Below are 18,969 nucleotides of genomic sequence, written 5' to 3' on the forward strand. Positions count from 1 at the left end.
AAGGAGTGGAATCCAGTTCTACACTGCCTGCTACTGCCTAGAACTAGACACTGACGTGACTTTCTATAATAGCCAAGACACCCAGACAGAAAGTCTGTGCCTCTCATAACCTAAACTGCCAGGGATAGAAAGTGAAGGATTTATCTTTGATATGCCTACATCATGTACCTCAGTTCCAATTTCAGCTCAGTGCTCTGAAATGCAATAGTATGACATTTTTCAAATCTAGACACTACAGCCTCCTTTTGAAGGTTCTTAACTAAGGCCAGACTTTCCGCCACAAGTGGGAGATTTCTAGTCCTTAGTACCAAATTGGAGCACCTTAGTGATGACTGAACAGATTTCTGTCCCATCACTCCACTTTGGATTTGAACCCAGACCGCAGAAATGAAAAGATGGCGTGTAATCTGTTAAACTATCGGCCACTCCACTCACTGTTATTCTCGGCTGCTCTAAACTGACAATGATTTTAACCTGAATTAATAAAGCAGCAGCTAATTCAACAATTCCAAAGCAACATACAATCCTTTACCTCAATAACCTCAGTCAATGTTGCATCCAGTGCTTTTAAAACTGGCTCAGCCACAATACGTTTAACCTAAAGGGAAGAACCAAAGAAATATCTTCAGTTGCACAAAGAATTAGGCAATCCAACAAACAGAGCTCTGACAACCTTTACTACCAATGAGGAAAATTATTATTTTTCATGAGAGGCCACGTTAGGCCAGATAGAAACCAAATCCAGTCCTGGAGATAATGACACATTACTGTCAAATTAATCGAAGAGCTTCCTCGACTGTTACAGAATATCCACTGTATTTTCAGGTGAAAAAGAAATTAAACAAAAAACTGTATCACAATTGCACTGTTTTAAACACACAATTTCACAATGACTGGACTAAGAGTGTATTTTTTATTAATGCAAGCACAGGAAAGTATAAAATAACTTGCAATTTGGTCAAGAATAGTTGGGAACATTATCTAGCAACTTCATTAAAGTAGCCGATTTGTTCATAATCTGAATTGGTTTAATCAGTGTTTTGTTGACTGTAGAAGAGAATGTATACTCTTCCTAGGAGATCTGTTCAAGATGAAAAAATGGTAGGGTATATCATAAGCATTTGAGTTAAGGCAGTTTATAAGAGTGTAGAATCAGTTTATGAGTTGAGCTTTCCAAAAACTGGAATTCCAGTATCTAATAAATAAAAATATGTATCTTATTTTAGATTCATGAAGCTATTTGCTGACATCTACATTGTGGAATGCAGAATAAGATCATGGAGAGTTTTATGCTGCAATATTCCCTCAGCAAAACCAAGATATGAATGGAAAGGTAGAAATAATGAACTTTATACTTCACACCAGTGCCTTCCAGTGCTCGAATAAGCTTACTAACAGAATCGATTATTGGATAGGGAAGTGCATACAAAAATTCTGGTCCCCATTCTATTGTCACACATTTTGTCCTAATGCTTAAAATCCATTTCAACTGGAAAACTGTCAGGCTGCAACAGCATCCTCCTTCCATCTGTCTTTGTCAAATTATCCTACAGTAAGTTTACAGAGCTATAAACACATTTTAAATTCATGTGAAACATTAATAGGAAGCACAAAGACAAAGCCTTCATTATTATACCAGTAACATAGCTGAGCTGAAAATATTCATGTACTTTAAAAAATAACTAAATTATTAGACCCTTATACATAAAAATATACACATACAGAAGCAAAATACTGCATATGCTGGTAACCCGAAAACAGGAAGAAATGCTCAGCCTGTCTCAATAGAGGAAGAAACAGCCTTAACATTTCATCAAACTAAAAAGTTAATCCTGCTTCTCCCTTCAGAGATGCAGTTCAACACATCGATTATTTCTAGCAAGTGCTTTTGCGTGGTTCAGGCAGAACCCAGGTAAATTGGTGGCCAGGTAAAGACTGAGCAAAGGCTGCTTGATGATACCTTTCATCACTTTGAGAACAGAATGATGGACCAGCAATTGTCCAGAGTAGATTTATTTTTTTCGTTGATTGGATGTCCCTTGGAAACGAGCTGAGATAATGGCAAATTACCCATGTACTCGCTGTACTGGAGCAGCTTTGCTGGAGGTTCTTCAGTACTGCAACTGTTGCCTGTCACAGAAACCTTTGCTATATCTGGTGCCCTCAGCTGTTGCTGAACAGGTAGAGTAAAGTGAATTGGCTGGAGACAGGTGTTGTGTTTGGGGCCCCAGGAAGAGTTCACTTGGCTCATCTGTCCAAAAAATGTTCCCAAACACATTCAGGGGTGACATTATAGAGGTATATAGAATTATGAGAGGCTCAGATAGGGTCGACAGCTAGAGTTGGTTTCCCAAGGTTGGGGTGTCTAAAACCATAGGGCATGGGTTTAAGAGGGTGGAGGCACAGTAGTGTAGCGGTTAGTGTAACGCTATTACAAGGCCAGCGACCCAGGTTCAATTCCGGACGCTGTCTGTAAGGAGTTTGTACGTTGTCCCTGTGTCTGCGTGGGTTTCCTCCGGGTGCTGCGGTTTCCTCCCACATTCCAAAGACGTACGGGTTAGGAAGTTGTGGGCATGCTATGTTGGCGCTGGAAGCGTGGCGACACTTGCGGGCTGCCCCCAGAAAACTCTACGCAAAAGATGCATTTCACTGTGTGTTTCGATGTACATGTGACTAATAAAAATCTACCTTAGAGGGGATCTAGGGGTAAATTTTTCACACAAATTTAGTTGGTATCAGGAATGAGCTGCCAGAGGTGGTGTTGGAGCAGGAACTGTAACAACTTTTAAGAGGTATTTGGACAGGTACTTGAATGGGCAAGGTATAGAGGAATACAGAATTAATGAAAGCAATGAGATTAGTATGGATTGGCATGATGGTCGGCATAGAGCAAAGGGCCCGTTTCTCTGAGGTACAACTCTGGCTCTAAGATAAACATGCTGGAAAGCATCCTACAATGGGAGGGACGAATGAAAGCTTGTCCAAAATTGGATTGAGAACAAACATACCATTTGAAGCAGCTGTCGGAGATTTTCAAGTGGAATGTGAAATTCTTTTGTACTGCAGCCAGTGAACAACGGAGAGACTGAAAAACTCGAACTAATGGTTGAAAAGTAATAGTGGGGATCCAAGGCACCGCCATCCGGTAGGTATGAACCTAGAACACAAAAAGAAATGACTTTCGGTTTTCCAAAACAGAAGGTAGCTTAACCACTTCCCTGCCAAAAACAGTCATCATTCAACACAATCGCAAGAAAGAAAATGTATTCCCAAAAAAGGCGACAGGGCCAGGCAACATTCCATCTTTACTGCTTAAGGCTCCTACTATATAACCAGGCCTTCTTCTAGCCACTTTGGAAACGACCATCTTCTCAAGATTTATACATACAGGCCCTGCGAGCAATACCCATATCCCATGAATATGTTTTTGCTGAGATCTATGAAAGTGTAAAGAATAGGAAACTATCAATCAGTATGTCGTTTCTCAGCTCTCCTTTAGCAGTCCATCTATTGAAACGTTGTCAGCCATAAGCCAGAGGTAGCAGACACAACTACATTTATAGTCAGCAGTCTAAATTGCAGCAAATAACATCAATTTATTCAGAAAACAAAGGCTACTTTAAGAGCCAAAGAAACAGAACTTATGATCAAAACTACAGCAACATCACCCAAGAAAAAAAGAGAAATTCTGCCAGAAAAAAATGCAGCTGATTTTACATAATTTGTAAATTTTCCCCTCTATTTTCTTTACAAAAAAAAAACACAAATGAATCTTCCCTGAGCTGCTTTTGCTCAAATGGAAATAATCCCAAAATCTGAAGTATCTTCCGACCACCATAGTTTCATAACTTTGTCATTATCCTGTTAATTCTACATTAATAGAGCCATGGCATTAACATATTTTCCAGAACTGCAAACAGTATTCACTGGTCTAACCAGTCAAATATCCATCAATTCCAGCATTCTACTTCCTGTCCATTAACTTGCTTTCTTCTTGTACCACTCTCTGAAGTTTACTTTTGTAGAAGAAATTTGATATTGTAGTTCTGACAACTCTTCTTTTTGTCTTGCCTATTTGCCTTTAATATTTGCTGTCCTTGAGTAACTGTATTCTGCAAAGTACAGTAATCTTGAATTTCATTGATTATTCACTCACTGCCACGCAACCTCTTTTTAATAAAAAGAGGCACAAATGGTGGTACCGAGTACATTTTAAATACTAATCAATTTTTTGTTTTAAATTGCAGGTGCTGGAAATCTGAAATAAAAACCAAAAAAGAAACATTGGAAACACTTAGCAGGAGTTAATGTTAACTCTGTTTCTCTTTCCATAGATGCTGCCTGACCCACATTTAATACAGATGGTTTTAGTTTAAGGAGAAGTGATGCAATTTTTGCAGCACCGAGTCTTACCTTCAAAGTACTGTAAATTGGTCCCTCCAGGTGAGCAAGGAACAGCAGTTGAGCGTTCTGGACTCCCCTGCAGAATTAATAAAAAAATGACGAGGGCATATAGAGACTACATATAACCTCTCCCTGCTTCAATCTGAGGTTCCCACCTGTTTTAAGACCACCACTATCATCCCCGTACCGAAGTAAAACAAGGTAACGTGCCTTAATGACTACCGACCAGTAGCTCTGACATCCACCATCATGAAGTGCTTCGAGAGGCTGGTCACGGCATGCATCAACTCCAGCCTCCCAGACAATCTCAACCCACTGCAATTTGCCTACCGCTGAAACAGATCTACAGTGGACGCCATCTACACTCATCTCTGGAACATCTGGACAGTAAAGACACCTACGTTAGACTATTGTTTAGTGATTACAGCTCCACCTTCAATACTATAATTCCAAGCAAACTCATTACCAAACTCCAAGACCTGGGACTCAACACCTCCCTCTGCAACTGGATCCTTGACTTTCTGACCAACAGACCACAATCAGTGAGGATAGGCAGCAATACCTCCGGCACGATTATTCTCAGTATTGGTGCCCCACAAGGCTGTGTCCTCAGCCCTCTACTCTATTCCCTATATACTCATGACAGCATGACCAGAATCTGCTCTAACTCCATCTACAAGTTTGCAGATGATACCACGATAGTAGGCCGTACCTCAAATAACAATGAGTCGGAATACAGGAAGGAGATAGAGAACTTAGTGACATGGTGTCATGACAACAACCTTTCCCTCAATGTCAGAAAAGCAAAAGAGCTGGTCATTGACTTCAGGAAAGGGGGCAGTGTACATGCACCTGTCTGCATCAATGGTGATGAGGTCAAGAGGGTTGAGAGCCTCAAGTTCCTAGGAGTGAACATCACCAATAGCCTGTTCTGGTCCAACCATATAGACACATACAGCCAAGAAAGCTCACCAGCGCCTCTACTTCTTCAGGAAACTAAAGAAATTTGGCATATCCCCTTTGACTCTCACCAACTTCTATCAATGCACCATAGAAAGCATCCTATCTGGATGCATCACAGCTTGGTACAGCAACTGCTCTGCCCAGGAACGTAAGAAACCGCAGAGAGCTGGGGACACGGACCAGCGCGTCATGGAAACCAGCCTCCCTCCCCTCTATACCTCTCGCTGCCTTGGTGAAGCAGCCAGCGTAATCAAAGACCCCACCCACCCAGGTCATTCGCTCTTCCCTCCTCTCCCACCAGGCAGAAGATACAGGATCCTGAGGACAGATCCCACCAGGCTCAAGGACAGCTTCTATCCCATAGTGATAAGACTATTGAACCGTTCCCTTATACAATGAGATGGACTCTTGACCTCAGAATCTACCTCGTTATGACCTTGCACCTTATTGTCTGCCTGCAATGCACTTCCCTGTACACTTTACTCTGCATTCCTACCCTGTACTACCTCAATGCACCGTGTAATGAATTGATCTGTACGAATGGTACGCAAGACAAGATTTTCCACTGTATCTCGGTCGCTACAAGTGACAATAAAAAACCAAGACCAATACAAAGCATGATGGTGAATCAATGTGATCGTGCTGACAGCCTGGATAACAACAGCAGATTCAACATACATTAAATTCTGGGCAATAAAGTTAATGTATTAGAATTATAAAATATGCTGGCAACAAAACCAGCAGAGTTTACATCATGTAGAGGTAAAGAACTCTCTTCCCCAAAAGAGAGTTTGAGTATTTTTAATTACTTCCAAAATAACAAAACTGCTCTTGAGAAAGACATTAAAAGGCTTAAAGTCTGATAACAATTTGAACTATTTCCGCAAATTTCTTAAGTTTGCACCTTGGCCCACTCCACCTTAATTATGATCAGAGGGAAAAGTTGCCATTCTGCAAAAATAACACCCACAGCAATGACAAAAGTTTATAATAAATTTAACCTGGGAGACATTGGTCACACTGTTGGTTTTCTGTCGCAAGCTATCACATGACTGGCAGACCGTCAAAAGGGAGCTGGGTAGAATCGATCGAAAATCATTGAAGGAACGCCGCCTCAATCCATCCATCTCACTTGGAGCCTTGAGTGATTGTGCCGTTATTTTGGGAAACAGCTTTGAAAGAAGAGATTCGTCTGTATAACTGTAACGACCAAACGCTCTTCCAATTCCAATTAAACACGGCACCGTGCATCTGCACAGGTTTTCTGCAAAAGACAAAAACCATTGATGCTACTAAGCTATTCAAAAGAATAGAGTCTTGTAATTTAGGGTTTCAGTAATAGTTCAAAAAAAACAATCGGGGCCATCAGCAAAATGCTGCAACATTTTCTGTACCACAGGAAGTAATTGTCAGATTTGAAATAAGCCTGGGACTTGATGGCTTTCAACCAATGACTATAAATGAGCAGTCACTGATACAGAAATAGAAATGCATACTTTTGATTTTGCATTGAGATATGTGTGATTTTGGTGGATAGAAGAAAACTGCCAGCCTGATGATCAAGTAGAGGTCAGATGAGCAGCATCAGAGGAATTTGATAGCAAAAATGCATTTTCCTGTAGCTCATGTATATCCTCTCGATACTGAATAACCGTAAACCCTTTCAGTAATGTGCATGGATTCACACAACTTTGCAGGAAAGATAGCATCGGTCCCTCTAGCCTGCCCTTCAAAGCCATACATCAGTTTCCTTCCTGTGATTCTGCATCTAATCCTTTTATTCCAACAGAAATTCATCCAGTCCGACTGAAAAATAATCTGCTTTGGCTTTTTGTTCCACGAGCGCCATTGAAGATCATTGATAGTCCATCACGGAACTTCCGGGGATCAACAGACATGATGATCACACAAAAACTTATAAATCCAAATTGGTGACTAAAATGTAAAAACTTCACTTCACCTGGTCATCCAGGATCCAGTTTCGCAGAACATCACCCCCAGTCCGTGATACTATGGGTTTCAAGGAGCAGGTGGTCAGCGAATTTGGCTGGCTCACTTGCCAGTGAAGATTCCAGACAATTAACTAATCATCCTTTTACCCTAGTGTTGAGGGCAAACTCAGGAACCAACTTCTTCACACTAATGTACTATTTTATGAAGATAAGGAATTTTTGATACTAGCTTTAGAAGTATGATGTTTCCAGTACCTTTATCCTGAGTCTGAGGAGCCAGACACATTCCCAAAAGCACCTCCATTACATCCAATATTGCCTTGATAATCTGAAAAATGATTTAAAATATATTAAAAACAGGAAAACTGAATTTTGAAAGAAAGTGTTAAATTCAAGAAAAGAGTACTCAGAGGCAACTTGTACCTTGAAATCTGTATATTATAAAATCAATGCCATCCACACTTAGAGGGAATAAAACTGTTATTCAAATGTTATTATAAAAAGCACAAGACATGCAGTTCTCAGAGCAGAATCTTAGAAAAGCAATTGGAAATTAATCACATCTATAAAAGGTAGATAACTAAAAGATATATACTCTATTCTTCTAATAATAGAAAAGTAACTTGTATCAATCGACTGTTTGCAGATTTTGAATTAGAGCAACTTTTCAATAGTACATAACATTACCTAACTCAAAGAATTATGAGTTAAATAGTTGTTGGCATATCTAGCCAAATAATTTTTCCAGAGGTATCAGAACAGCGTCTCACCTGTACCCTTAACGTAGATTCCTTTTGGGCTACATCGAAAAGTAGAGTTACTAAACAGAAGCTGAAGTTTTCAGCAACAGGAAGCTTTCCTGCAAGGTAGAAACAAACAGCAATATTTAAACTTTCTCTTCAACAACTTTTCATTTGCAAGTGATGCTTTTACTCGACATGATGACACAAGAAGAATATAGTATAATAATTTACATGAATCCTCTCCCATCAAAAGATGTCCTTATGATGAAAATCAAAAACTGCAGATGCTGGAAAGCTGAAAGAAAAACAGAAAATGCTGGAAAAACCTAGCAAATCAGGCTGCATCTGCAGAAAGAGAAACAGAGTTAACATTTAAGGTTGAAAACCCTTCATCAGAATTAGAAGAGAAACTAGTTAGCCTTGGTAGCAGAGAATAGAGGGGAGTGCGATGGGAACAAATCCAAAATCAAATATGCCTTTATAAAGATCCGAGTTTTCTGGATGTACCTTAGTTAAATCACATCAGGTTGAGCCTAAAAGCTTTGGTGCAAAAATTGCACAATTATCTCACCTAGTTTACAGAAAAGCCATTATTTCCATCATGGAGCGCTGGCTTAATCCAAAAGAACTGCTTTGAATAATGGAACAACGCAGCAGATCAAACAGCATCTGCAGAGACAAGAGGTTTGATTCAACGTTTTGGTTCAAGAGTCCATATCAGGACATAGGGACTCAACCCGAAACATCAGCTTACACCTTTTGCCTCCACAGATGCTGCTTGACCCACTGAGCTCTTCCAGGGTTCCGTTTTTTGTTCCAGATTCCAGCATCTGCAATTTCTTTTGTCTTCATGCTTTGAAGAATGGATACTCGAGGGCAAAAATTAAACAACAAGAGCTCTTCGCCCTTCCTCACGTATATTGAGCAACGACTTGGGAATGAGAGATATGTTTCATAGCGAATGCAGCGTAGGAAGTTTGGCTCAGCCAGTATTTATGCTGCACTCTACTTTCCCTTATCCATCAGCCTAACCCTCTATCCCCTTTCCCCATCAAATGTAAATCCAGTTTCCATTTATGTATTCACCTCAAATTGCTGTCATTATGCGATAGTGACTTTCTCACACATGCCATTCCTCGGGTAGAGAAATTTCTTCCGAATGCCTGATGTGTCTTCTTGATAACTGTCTCATATTAGTAGCCTCCTATTGTTCTTCAGAGATATGGAAGTACTCTATTAAAACCTTCCATAATTTGAAAAACATTTGTTCGGTCACCCCTTGGCCTTTTCTTCTAAAAGAAACAGCCTGCTCATCCTTTTCTGGTCTGCTCCCACCCTTAGAGTATAATCCTTTCTGCACTTTCTCCAGTTCCTTCTTATACTATCGCTACCAGAAACAGTACATAAAACTGTGTGTCCAAAACAATCTACATTGCCAATGTACTTCTTATTATTCCTTTAATTTTACTTCAGTATTCCCACCATACATTTTTATTCATCTGTAACATTTCATTAATGCTTCATTTGCTCTTTCTTAAATATATTTTTCCTGGATTTCGCTGAACACAGCTTTAAACACTATTGTTTCATTACACCATCATTTTGTTAATACGTCAAAGTTATTTTCACAAATTCTATTCTCACCCCTAAAAATCTATTATGCAAACACCAAAGTATTTCTCAATTAGTTCGAAATTTATTATAGTCACTAGATATTCCCCAGATACCTTTGTATCTGTTCTGGTTTATTCCTTGTTACTAGCTCCAGCAGCAAATCCTTTGGCAAGTTGCTGAAATTTCGGTTTTTAAGGGGTCTTGAACGTTTTATTTAGGATCCCATTCCTTTTTCCCTTTCACTGACCTCTTCTGCCAAAATAATTTTGGGGTGATTATTATCACCATGATTATTATTCTTTTTATTCATTTCCCAAAATTGTTTGCAGATTTCTTCCTCTATCTCAATTCTACTATCATGGCAGGTAAACAACTCTTACTGGGTATTTGATTTTTCTTTCAAATCTTTTATTTCCAAAGATTTTATTTCTAATTTATGAATGGCTGTGTCACTTTGCTCTACTATGCTTTTGTTGAATGAGTAGGGCTACTCCACCTCCCTTTTTCTTGTGTCCACATTGAAGTAAAGACAGAAACCAAGGTAAAGAGAAGGTACAAGGAACATGACAATGCTGGATTGTTGAGATAATCTTCACAGGGAATTAAAAATTTAATTTAGCTCCTGACTCATAATACTTCATCAAAATGGCTGAGATTGCACTAAGTATGCAGTTAATGCACAAGATTTACAGACGCTTAGTTACACAGTCTAAACTACATTATATAACTCTTCAGACATGGGGCAGTTTCAAATTAAATTCCACGTAACCTTGCTTTTGCTTACATGAATAAAACTGTGGGATTAAATCAGCAAAACCATTCAAAACTAGAGAAATGCCTAGGTTGCTACTATTTGCAGAAAGTGGCTACAACAGTTAAGTACAGATATAACAACACTTAACTAGAAATTATCCTGTATATTCTTACCATTATGGTCTATTTTCTCATTCCTATTTTTCACTCCAAGATCTACCTGCCCTCTTTCTCTCCATTCAAGTGCAAATGTATTATGAAATCCATATATTTATAATTATAATTGAAAAGAATCAAGTGCAAGGGTGAAGATGATCATGGTATCAACAGATCAAAAGCACTCATCGGCAAAATTTGTAATAGCAATAGCAAAGGTCCAGTGCACCTCCACAGCAAGGCCACCTTGTGGTACTTGCACACCTCCAAGAACCAGTGACAAAGTTTGGAAATAGTGTCTCACTGTAACTACTTGGTCAGCACTTGGAATTTTCTACACTTCTACACTTGGAACTTTCTCCACCCTTATGATCCTATAAAACCATAAGACATAGGAGCAGAATCAGGACATTTGGCCCAATGAGTCTGCTCCGCCATTCGATCATGGCTGATTTAATTTTCCCTCTCAACCCCATTCTCCCCGTTACCTTTGGCACCCTTACTATCAACATCCGCTTTAAATATACCCGTTGACTTGGCCTCCACAGCCGTCTGTGGCAATGAATGCCGATGAATACCATCCTAATGAGAACCCTATGCTCTTTCAATGTTAAATTTCCATAGCTGACAGGATTTACCTCCCTAAACTTCCTAGCACCTTTTATTTGCACTAAAATGGACTCTGTGTATTTTTTGTTCTAATTTTGTCCTTTCTTGTAGAAATTGGGTATAATTTATGTTTAATTGATCTTTTTCTTGCGAATGCTGTTTATATGATGCCATGTGCCTATGGTGCTGCTGCAAATAAGTTTTTCATTGCACCTGTGCACACACGTGCTTGTGCATAAGACAATAAACTCAACCCTGACTTTAATAACTACAAGTTGTTGCTTTGACATAGTAACTAAAACAGACCAAACAGAACAAATTTAAAAAGTTACAATGACAGCATGTGAAGTGACTGAAATGGCATTTCCACAGAAAATCTACTGACTAAATCAACACAGTGAATCAAACAAAACCTGTATTACACTCAATGTCGTAAAATAATTTAAGAACTCAAAATTACCCAATACCTGGTGTCAGTGTTGCCCAATTCACTGCATAGGCAATGTTTTCCCCCCAAGTACAGGCCCCATTGGTCAATTAGCACATAATAAATTCCCACAAATACAATAAGATTCATTGACTACTCCTTAGCTGATGTTAGTTGAGGGCTGAATTTTGGCTAGAACTGCACCACAGATCTTTTATATCCACTGGAACAAGTAAATGTTCATGTCATTTTGAAGGTAGCATCACGAATAATGCAATGCTTCCTCATCCTGCAACATTGCAAGATATATTGCCTCATTCCAAGCCCTCCAGATGTGGCTCGAACCCATGACATTTAGTCCTCAGGAAAAGATGCCATTGTTGTCACAATAGAAACCAAAATAAATTTCCATAGCGAGTGAAGGGCAATAGTCCCCAATTTAGCCACACACTGCATTAATTCAATTTTATTTGTATTCAAAATGTAGAAAATAAAAGTACTCCAAAGTGTTAAAATAAAAACACCAGCTTATTGAAACAAAGAATCCTTCTCTTTAATTAATTTCCGTTTTGTGGTTGAGCTGAAACACCATCAAACACTTCCACCATATCCTGTGGAAGTTCTGTTGCAGTTGCAACAGTTTTCATTGGCCAAAGCCGTCCACTTACAGTACAAAAATGAACAAACATCATAAGACTCTGCATCCCCTGGAAAAGAGGGGTGCAATCTCATACACAACTCCCACGAACAACTGAAGGCTTTCTATAACACCACTCTGGTCTGATATTATGATTCTTAATATAAGCAGAGCTCTGCTACATAGTAATCTTGTATCAAACATATTTTTTTGTATGCATGTTCGGAAACAGAGGGTCATCAGCAAGACCAACATTTATCACCTTGAAAAGGTGGCAGTGAGCCACTTTCTTGAACCACTGCAGTCCTTCTGGTGAAGGTGCTCCCACAGCTCGGTGGGTGGGGAGTTTCAGGCAGCTGAGCAGGGAATTCTACTATAGAACCTTAATACTATGAATAGGGAAGATGAAATTATAAATTTACTGAAGGAGCTTCTGTTGTGAATGTGGACATAAGAATATTCCTACTGAGAACACAAACACAAGGACACAATGCATAACTTTATATTTGCATGCCCTGGACCATTTTCTCATGAGAACGCATGATCCCAAGTACATAGCTCAGTTGAAGATTAACTAGTATTTAATTTAAATGTGTCACAATGAACGAGTGCCATTACTTTGAATTGTACTGAAATCTTAAACTTTTTTTTAATGGCAGTGCAAATAAACACAATTTTTCCATCATATTTTAAGCACCTTGAATACAAATTCACAGCAGACCAGCAATAACTACTATTTCAAACCCTAAACAGCTCACATTAACTCTATGCTTTGTCCATTATAACAGGCAACACAAATTAGATAGCATTACCTCGATTTTTTCTCCCTGAGCTGTCTTCAATCCATTGGACTTTAGGCAATCCTTTAAGGAGCCGGAGCAGATAAGGGACCACAGTTTCTTTATGCTGCGAAGAACAAGATAAAAAATTTTTTACATGGCCCAAATCAAATAATTTCATAAGTCGATAGCACTGAAGTAGGTCTGATACCTACAATGAAAGCCCTCAAGAACATTTAAGTGGGTTAATGAAATAGGCTGGCGATTTAGTCTGGTTAAGAGTGAAATCATATTTTGATGGTTTGGATGGAATTGAGTATTGTGGCGATCGATGAAATGAAGAAAACCTTATGAAATGCAATGACACACACAGAGTAAATGCAATGAAGGGCTCAACTACATAACTTGCTCAAAGCACGTGCAAATGGGTAAAATCTAGGAAAAGTAAAGACCATTTTGGTTTATATAAATGGTACCTTCAGAACTACCATGAAGTACTGCGTGCAGCCTTTGACAACTCTGTTAGTAAAAGGGCATTAGACGTTTCTGAAAGCATATTTATGAAGTGTTTTACCTGAAGGTTTGACTCTGTCAAAAAAATGCCCAGTGCAATAACTGCATCTCTGCGACGTTCATCCAGCTGAAAATTGCCATGGAAGTCCACAGGGGACATGCATAACAACTTTTCCACCTGCAAGAAAAAGCTTATTCAATCTTCTCAGTTGCAACAAACAGCACAAAGCACCAGAACTGTACTGACATTCTCATATATAGGACATGCATAACTTTCTTTGCAAATCCGGAACACACAAGTAGGAAGAGTGCTGAAAGCAGATTCAATAGTAACCTTTAAAAGGCAATAGGACAAATAGAATCATACTATAAAATCATACAATGGTTACCTCACGAGAAGCTGCCTCTCTGGCCATCACATCCATGCCAGTTCTCTATCAGAGCAACTCTCTAGTTTTATTCATCAGCCCTTACTCTGTAGCCTTGCAAACTTCTTGCCACCATATATTTATCCAATTCCCTCTTGAACGCCACTAAGGAACCAGCCCCCACTTCATTTTAATGTTATTAAAATCCATGAAACAATGCTAATAGATATGTTTGAATCACTTCTATCTGTAATAGTACTGGGCAGCAAGAGGATTTTTGTCAGGATGAAGTAAAATAATTATGTTGAACGCTTCTGAGGCTGTCTTCAGTATAAACAATGCGATTGGCAAGTATCACAGCAACAACTTAATTCCAAGTACGTTTTATTTCAGATATTGACTAAATATTATTAGGTAAAAGCTATTTACACAAAGCAACCAGCTCATTTTCTTTGCAGCATGGTAAAAAGGAAATTTAAACTTTAAAAACATTACAGCAGTGAGATAAGATTGCGTAAAGTTAACACATAAGGGATTGACAATGTTATGGTGCATGGAGATTCTGACAATGCATTCCAAAGATATATTGCGTAGATAAGTTTTTCCTCGTATTCAACTTAATTCTCTTGCCTTTCATTTTACATCTGTGACCTCTAATCTTTCACCCCTAAGAGACATGAAGAGGTACCTCAGAATCCCTACGACAGGATCTTCCCTTAACAAAGCTGCACTGACCGTCCCTACACAACTTCTGTCTCTCAAAGTGTAGATTAATTCATTCCCTCAGAACCTTTTCCAATAATTTTCCTACCGCTGATATTAGACTCACCAGCCTGTAAATACTAGGTTTATCCCAACTGCCTTTTTTGAATAAAGGTACCACATTTGCTATTCTCTGGTCACTTGGCACCTTTTACATGAAGAGAAGGTCTGAAAATTTCTGTCAGAGCCCCAGAATTATCCTTTTCTGTCTCCATCTGCAGCCTGGGATACATCTCATCAGGTCCTGGGGAGTTATTCATCTTTAAGTCCAATAAGATATCTAGCACCTTTCCTTCTCAATGTTAATTTATTCTAGAATTGCACCATCCCCCCCCCCCCCCCCATATTCTCCAACTACTGTCCTTCTCCATAGTGAATATGAGTATTCATTTAAGACCTCACCTACATTCTCCAGCTCCATGCACAGATTGTCACTTTGGTCCCCAGTGGGCCCTACTTTCTCTGTTTACCCTCTATACCAAGACACACTTAAAAAATCATTCAAATGTTCCTTAATCTTGATATCCAGTGCTATTTCTTGCTATGTCTTCATTCTTCTGATTATTTTTTTAAACAAGTACCACTCCCCCAACCCCAATCCCCAGCTCCCGTTTTTTAGTTCTCTAACCTGCCATAAGAATACAAGTAAATAGGAGCAGGAGTGTCTCAGTATTCAATATGATCACAGCTGATTTGCCCCAGGGCTCATCTCCTCTTCTATGCCAGTTCCCCATAAGCTACTTCATTCAATCTTCAATATCCCTTGGCAGCCAAAGTTCCTTGATTTTCATAATTAAGAGAACACATTAGGGAAAGGTTAAATCGGTTACGACTTCATTCCCTGGAGTGCAGGAGAATGAGGGGAGATCTTACAGAGGTACACAAAATTGAGGGGTAATAGGGGAAAAAGCACAGATACATTCACCCTCAGGTTGGGTGAGACTAGAACTAGAAGACATAGGTTTAGGGTGAAAGGTGAAATATTTAAGGGGAATTTCTTTACTCAGAGGGTGGTGCGAGTGTGGAACGAGCTGCCGGCGGAAGTGGTTGATGCTGGTTCAATTCATTTGAGAGGTTTGGATAGGTATATGGATGGGAGGGGTTTGGAGGGATATGGTCCAGGTGCAGGTAGATGGGACAAGGCAGAAGATGAGGTCAGCATGGACAAGATGGACCGAAGGGCCTGTTTCTGTGCTGTACTTCTCTATGACTCTATTAGCCCTGAATTCTACTTTGTTTTTGAATGACTCCCACTGGTCGTATGCAGACTTAGCTGAAGGTAACTGACCCCAATGCACTTTTGCCAGGCATTGTTGTATCATATTGAAATCACTTTCCCCCAATTCAGCACCTTAACTGCCAGTTCATCCTCATCTTTCTACATATAAAAATTAAAACTGATAGAGTTATCGTCACTCTCTCACCGAGAAACTCACCACTGGCCCGGCATATTCCCTAAGATTAGGCCCAATACTGTGCCTTCTGTACTAAGGCTACACACAGCTCAAAAAGTGCTCCTCAATGCACTTTAAAAGTCTGCCACCTCTAAAGCAATTCCCAGTTAACATGGGGAATTTGCACTCCCCAACTACCATTACATTATTTTCGCACTTCCCTGTGATTTGCCTGTTTCTAACAGCAGAAGAGTCAGGAACTGGAAGGTGCAGATACAATATGATTAACAGAGTTCCTGATATACACTGCTTGAATGGGAGCTAGAAGTAGATGCGATAGTTGCATTCAAAAGGAATTGGATAAGTACCCTAGGAGAACATTTACAAAGACAAGGACAGTTGGATTATCTGAATAACTCTACAATGAGCCAGCATAGACACAGAAAGCCAAATGATCTCCATATATACTATTCTTTCCATCCAGAATAATCAAAGAATAACTTGTACAATTCTGTCACACATTCTGACAAATACAAGCAGCAAGCAGCCTTGGGCTCAAAAAAAATGTTGGACAGATTTTAAAATCTTTCAGATCTATGTGATAACAACCCAAATTGCTTAAGAGCCGACCAAGGCTTCTGAAGTAGTCAGGCAGTCAACTTGTGCACAGCAAGATTCCACAAACAACTCACAGGATCTCCAGCCGAAACGTCAACATATGACCTCACGACCTACCTTGCTGTGACCTTGCATCTTATTGCACTGCACTCTCTCTGTAGCTGTGACACTTTACTCCGTACTGTTATTGTTTTTACCTGTACTACATCAATGCACTCTGTACTAATCCAATGTAACCGCACTGTGTAATGAATTGACCTGTACGATCGGTATGTAAGACAAGTTTTTCACTGTACCTCGGTACAAGTGACAATAATAAACCAATACCAACAATTCATAAACTAATCTGCTGGAGGAACTCAGCAGGCCAGGCAGCATTTCTTGGAGAAAAACAGACCGTCAACGTGGCGGGCCAGGACCCTTCTTCAGGACCGGACCCGCAACGTTGACCATCTATTTTTCTCTACGGATGCTGCTCGCCTGCTGAGATCCTCCAGCATCTTCCCCCCACCCCAGATTCCAGCATCTGTAGTCCTTTAGTTTCTCATCAACTAATCTGATCTCCAGCTGAGTCCCTCCCGCAGTTTGCTTTTGCTCCAGATTCCAGCGTCTGCAGCCTCTTATGTCTCCACAAACGAGTTATCCGTTTGACTGATGCCGGGGAAGGATTAATATTGGGCAGGACACCGGGAACAATACTCCAAGCTGCCCTCTGAACGGTACACCGACATGCTGCAAGTTCCACTTTAAGTTCTCAAGCGGAAGATGACACCCCATTCGCCTGCACAGTGGAGCTCGTCTCTGGACCAGTCACGAACGCAGAGCTCGGAGACCAAGGGCCACGGCTGCCCGATGCAATGCAGCAGCCGGGGCCTGGATCCCGGGGAGGGACCGCCAGGCGCCCCGGGGCTCTGCCAGCCGCGGGCCCCGACAGACGTGCGACACCGCCCGGGCACCCGAGTCACGCCCAGCCGACCCGCCCGAGGTGAAGGGAGGGGAGGGGGAAGGAAGAAAGCACTCGCCTTCTCGATGGGAGCCGGCTTCTGCGCGGCCAGCGAGCGGGCCAGACTCAGCACCGTGTTCAGGTAGAAGCCGCGGCCGGCCCCCCTCGCCGCCATGTCCACCATGTTCACGGCCAGCCGCCGCCAGCCAATCAGCGCCGGCTCGACGGAGCGCCGGAGAGCGCAAACCTCACAATGGGCGCTGCCGGAGTGGGCGGGGCAAGAGCTGAGCTTCAACAGGGTCAGAGCTCAGAGGCAGCAAGGAGTGCGTGAGGGAATATGAGGGGCTGAGGAATTGGTCAGGGAATATGAGGGGCTGACTGATCAGGGATCAAAAGGAATTGATCGTGGAATATGTGGGATTGAGGAATTGATCAGGGATCAAAAGGAATTGATCGTGGAATATGTGGGGCTGAGGAATTGATCAGGGATCAAAATGAATTGATCGTGGAATATGTGGGGCTGAGGAATTGATCAGGGATCAAAATGAATTGATCGTGGAATATGTGGGGCTGAGGAATTGATCAGGGATGAAAAGGAATTGATCAGGGATGGAAAGGAATTGATCAGGGAATATGAGGGGCTGATTGATCAGGGATCAAAAGGAATCGATCGTGGAATATGTGGGACTGAGGAATTGATCAGGGAATATTAGGGGATGATTGATCAGTGATCAAAAGGAATTGATCGTGGAATATGTGGGACTGAGGAATTGATCAGGGATGGAAAGGAATTGATCAGGGAATATGAGGGGCTGATTGATCAGGGATCAAAAGGAATTGATCGTGGAATATGTGGGGCTGAGGAATTGATCAGGGATCAAAATGAATTGATCGTGGAATATGTGGGGCTGAGGAATTGATCAGGGATGAAAAGGAATTGATCAGGGATGGAAAGGAATTGATCAGGGAATATGAGGGGCTGATTGATCAGGGATCAAAAGGAATTGATCGTGGAATATGTGGGATTGAGGAATTGATCAGGGATCAAAATGAATTGATCGTGGAATATGTGGGGCTGAGGAATTGATCAGGGATGAAAAGGAATTGATCAGGGATGGAAAGGAATTGATCAGGGAATATGAGGGGCTGATTGATCAGGGATCAAAAAGGAATTGATCGTGGAATATGTGGGCTGAGGAATTGATCAGGGATCAAAATGAATTGATCGTGGAATATGTGGGGCTGAGGAATTGATCAGGGATGAAAAGGAATTGATCAGGGATGGAAAGGAATTGATCAGGGAATATGAGGGGCTGATTGATCAGGGATCAAAA

At 40.7% G+C, this 18,969-nt stretch overlaps 1 protein-coding gene across 1 annotated transcript in view; it reads right to left on the bottom strand.

Moving 5' to 3' along the window:
* The window catches only part of pi4kab (phosphatidylinositol 4-kinase, catalytic, alpha b), a 130,487-nt gene extending 112,635 nt beyond the window's left edge, over positions 1-17,852 (bottom strand). Inside the window, exons 1-9 of the mRNA XM_052031728.1 lie at positions 17,715-17,852; positions 13,612-13,728; positions 13,071-13,164; positions 8,090-8,178; positions 7,575-7,647; positions 6,369-6,631; positions 4,414-4,480; positions 3,009-3,157; positions 533-598 (exon numbers count right to left, since the gene is read on the bottom strand). Of these exons, the coding sequence (XP_051887688.1) occupies positions 533-598; positions 3,009-3,157; positions 4,414-4,480; positions 6,369-6,631; positions 7,575-7,647; positions 8,090-8,178; positions 13,071-13,164; positions 13,612-13,728; positions 17,715-17,819 (1,023 nt within the window). The 5' untranslated portion in view covers positions 17,820-17,852. The remainder of the gene's footprint in view (positions 1-532; positions 599-3,008; positions 3,158-4,413; positions 4,481-6,368; positions 6,632-7,574; positions 7,648-8,089; positions 8,179-13,070; positions 13,165-13,611; positions 13,729-17,714) is intronic.
* Positions 17,853-18,969: the final 1,117 nt, after the last annotated feature.

The sequence above is a fragment of the Pristis pectinata genome, chromosome 17, assembly GCF_009764475.1.
Source record: "Pristis pectinata isolate sPriPec2 chromosome 17, sPriPec2.1.pri, whole genome shotgun sequence".
NCBI lineage: Eukaryota > Metazoa > Chordata > Chondrichthyes > Rhinopristiformes > Pristidae > Pristis > Pristis pectinata.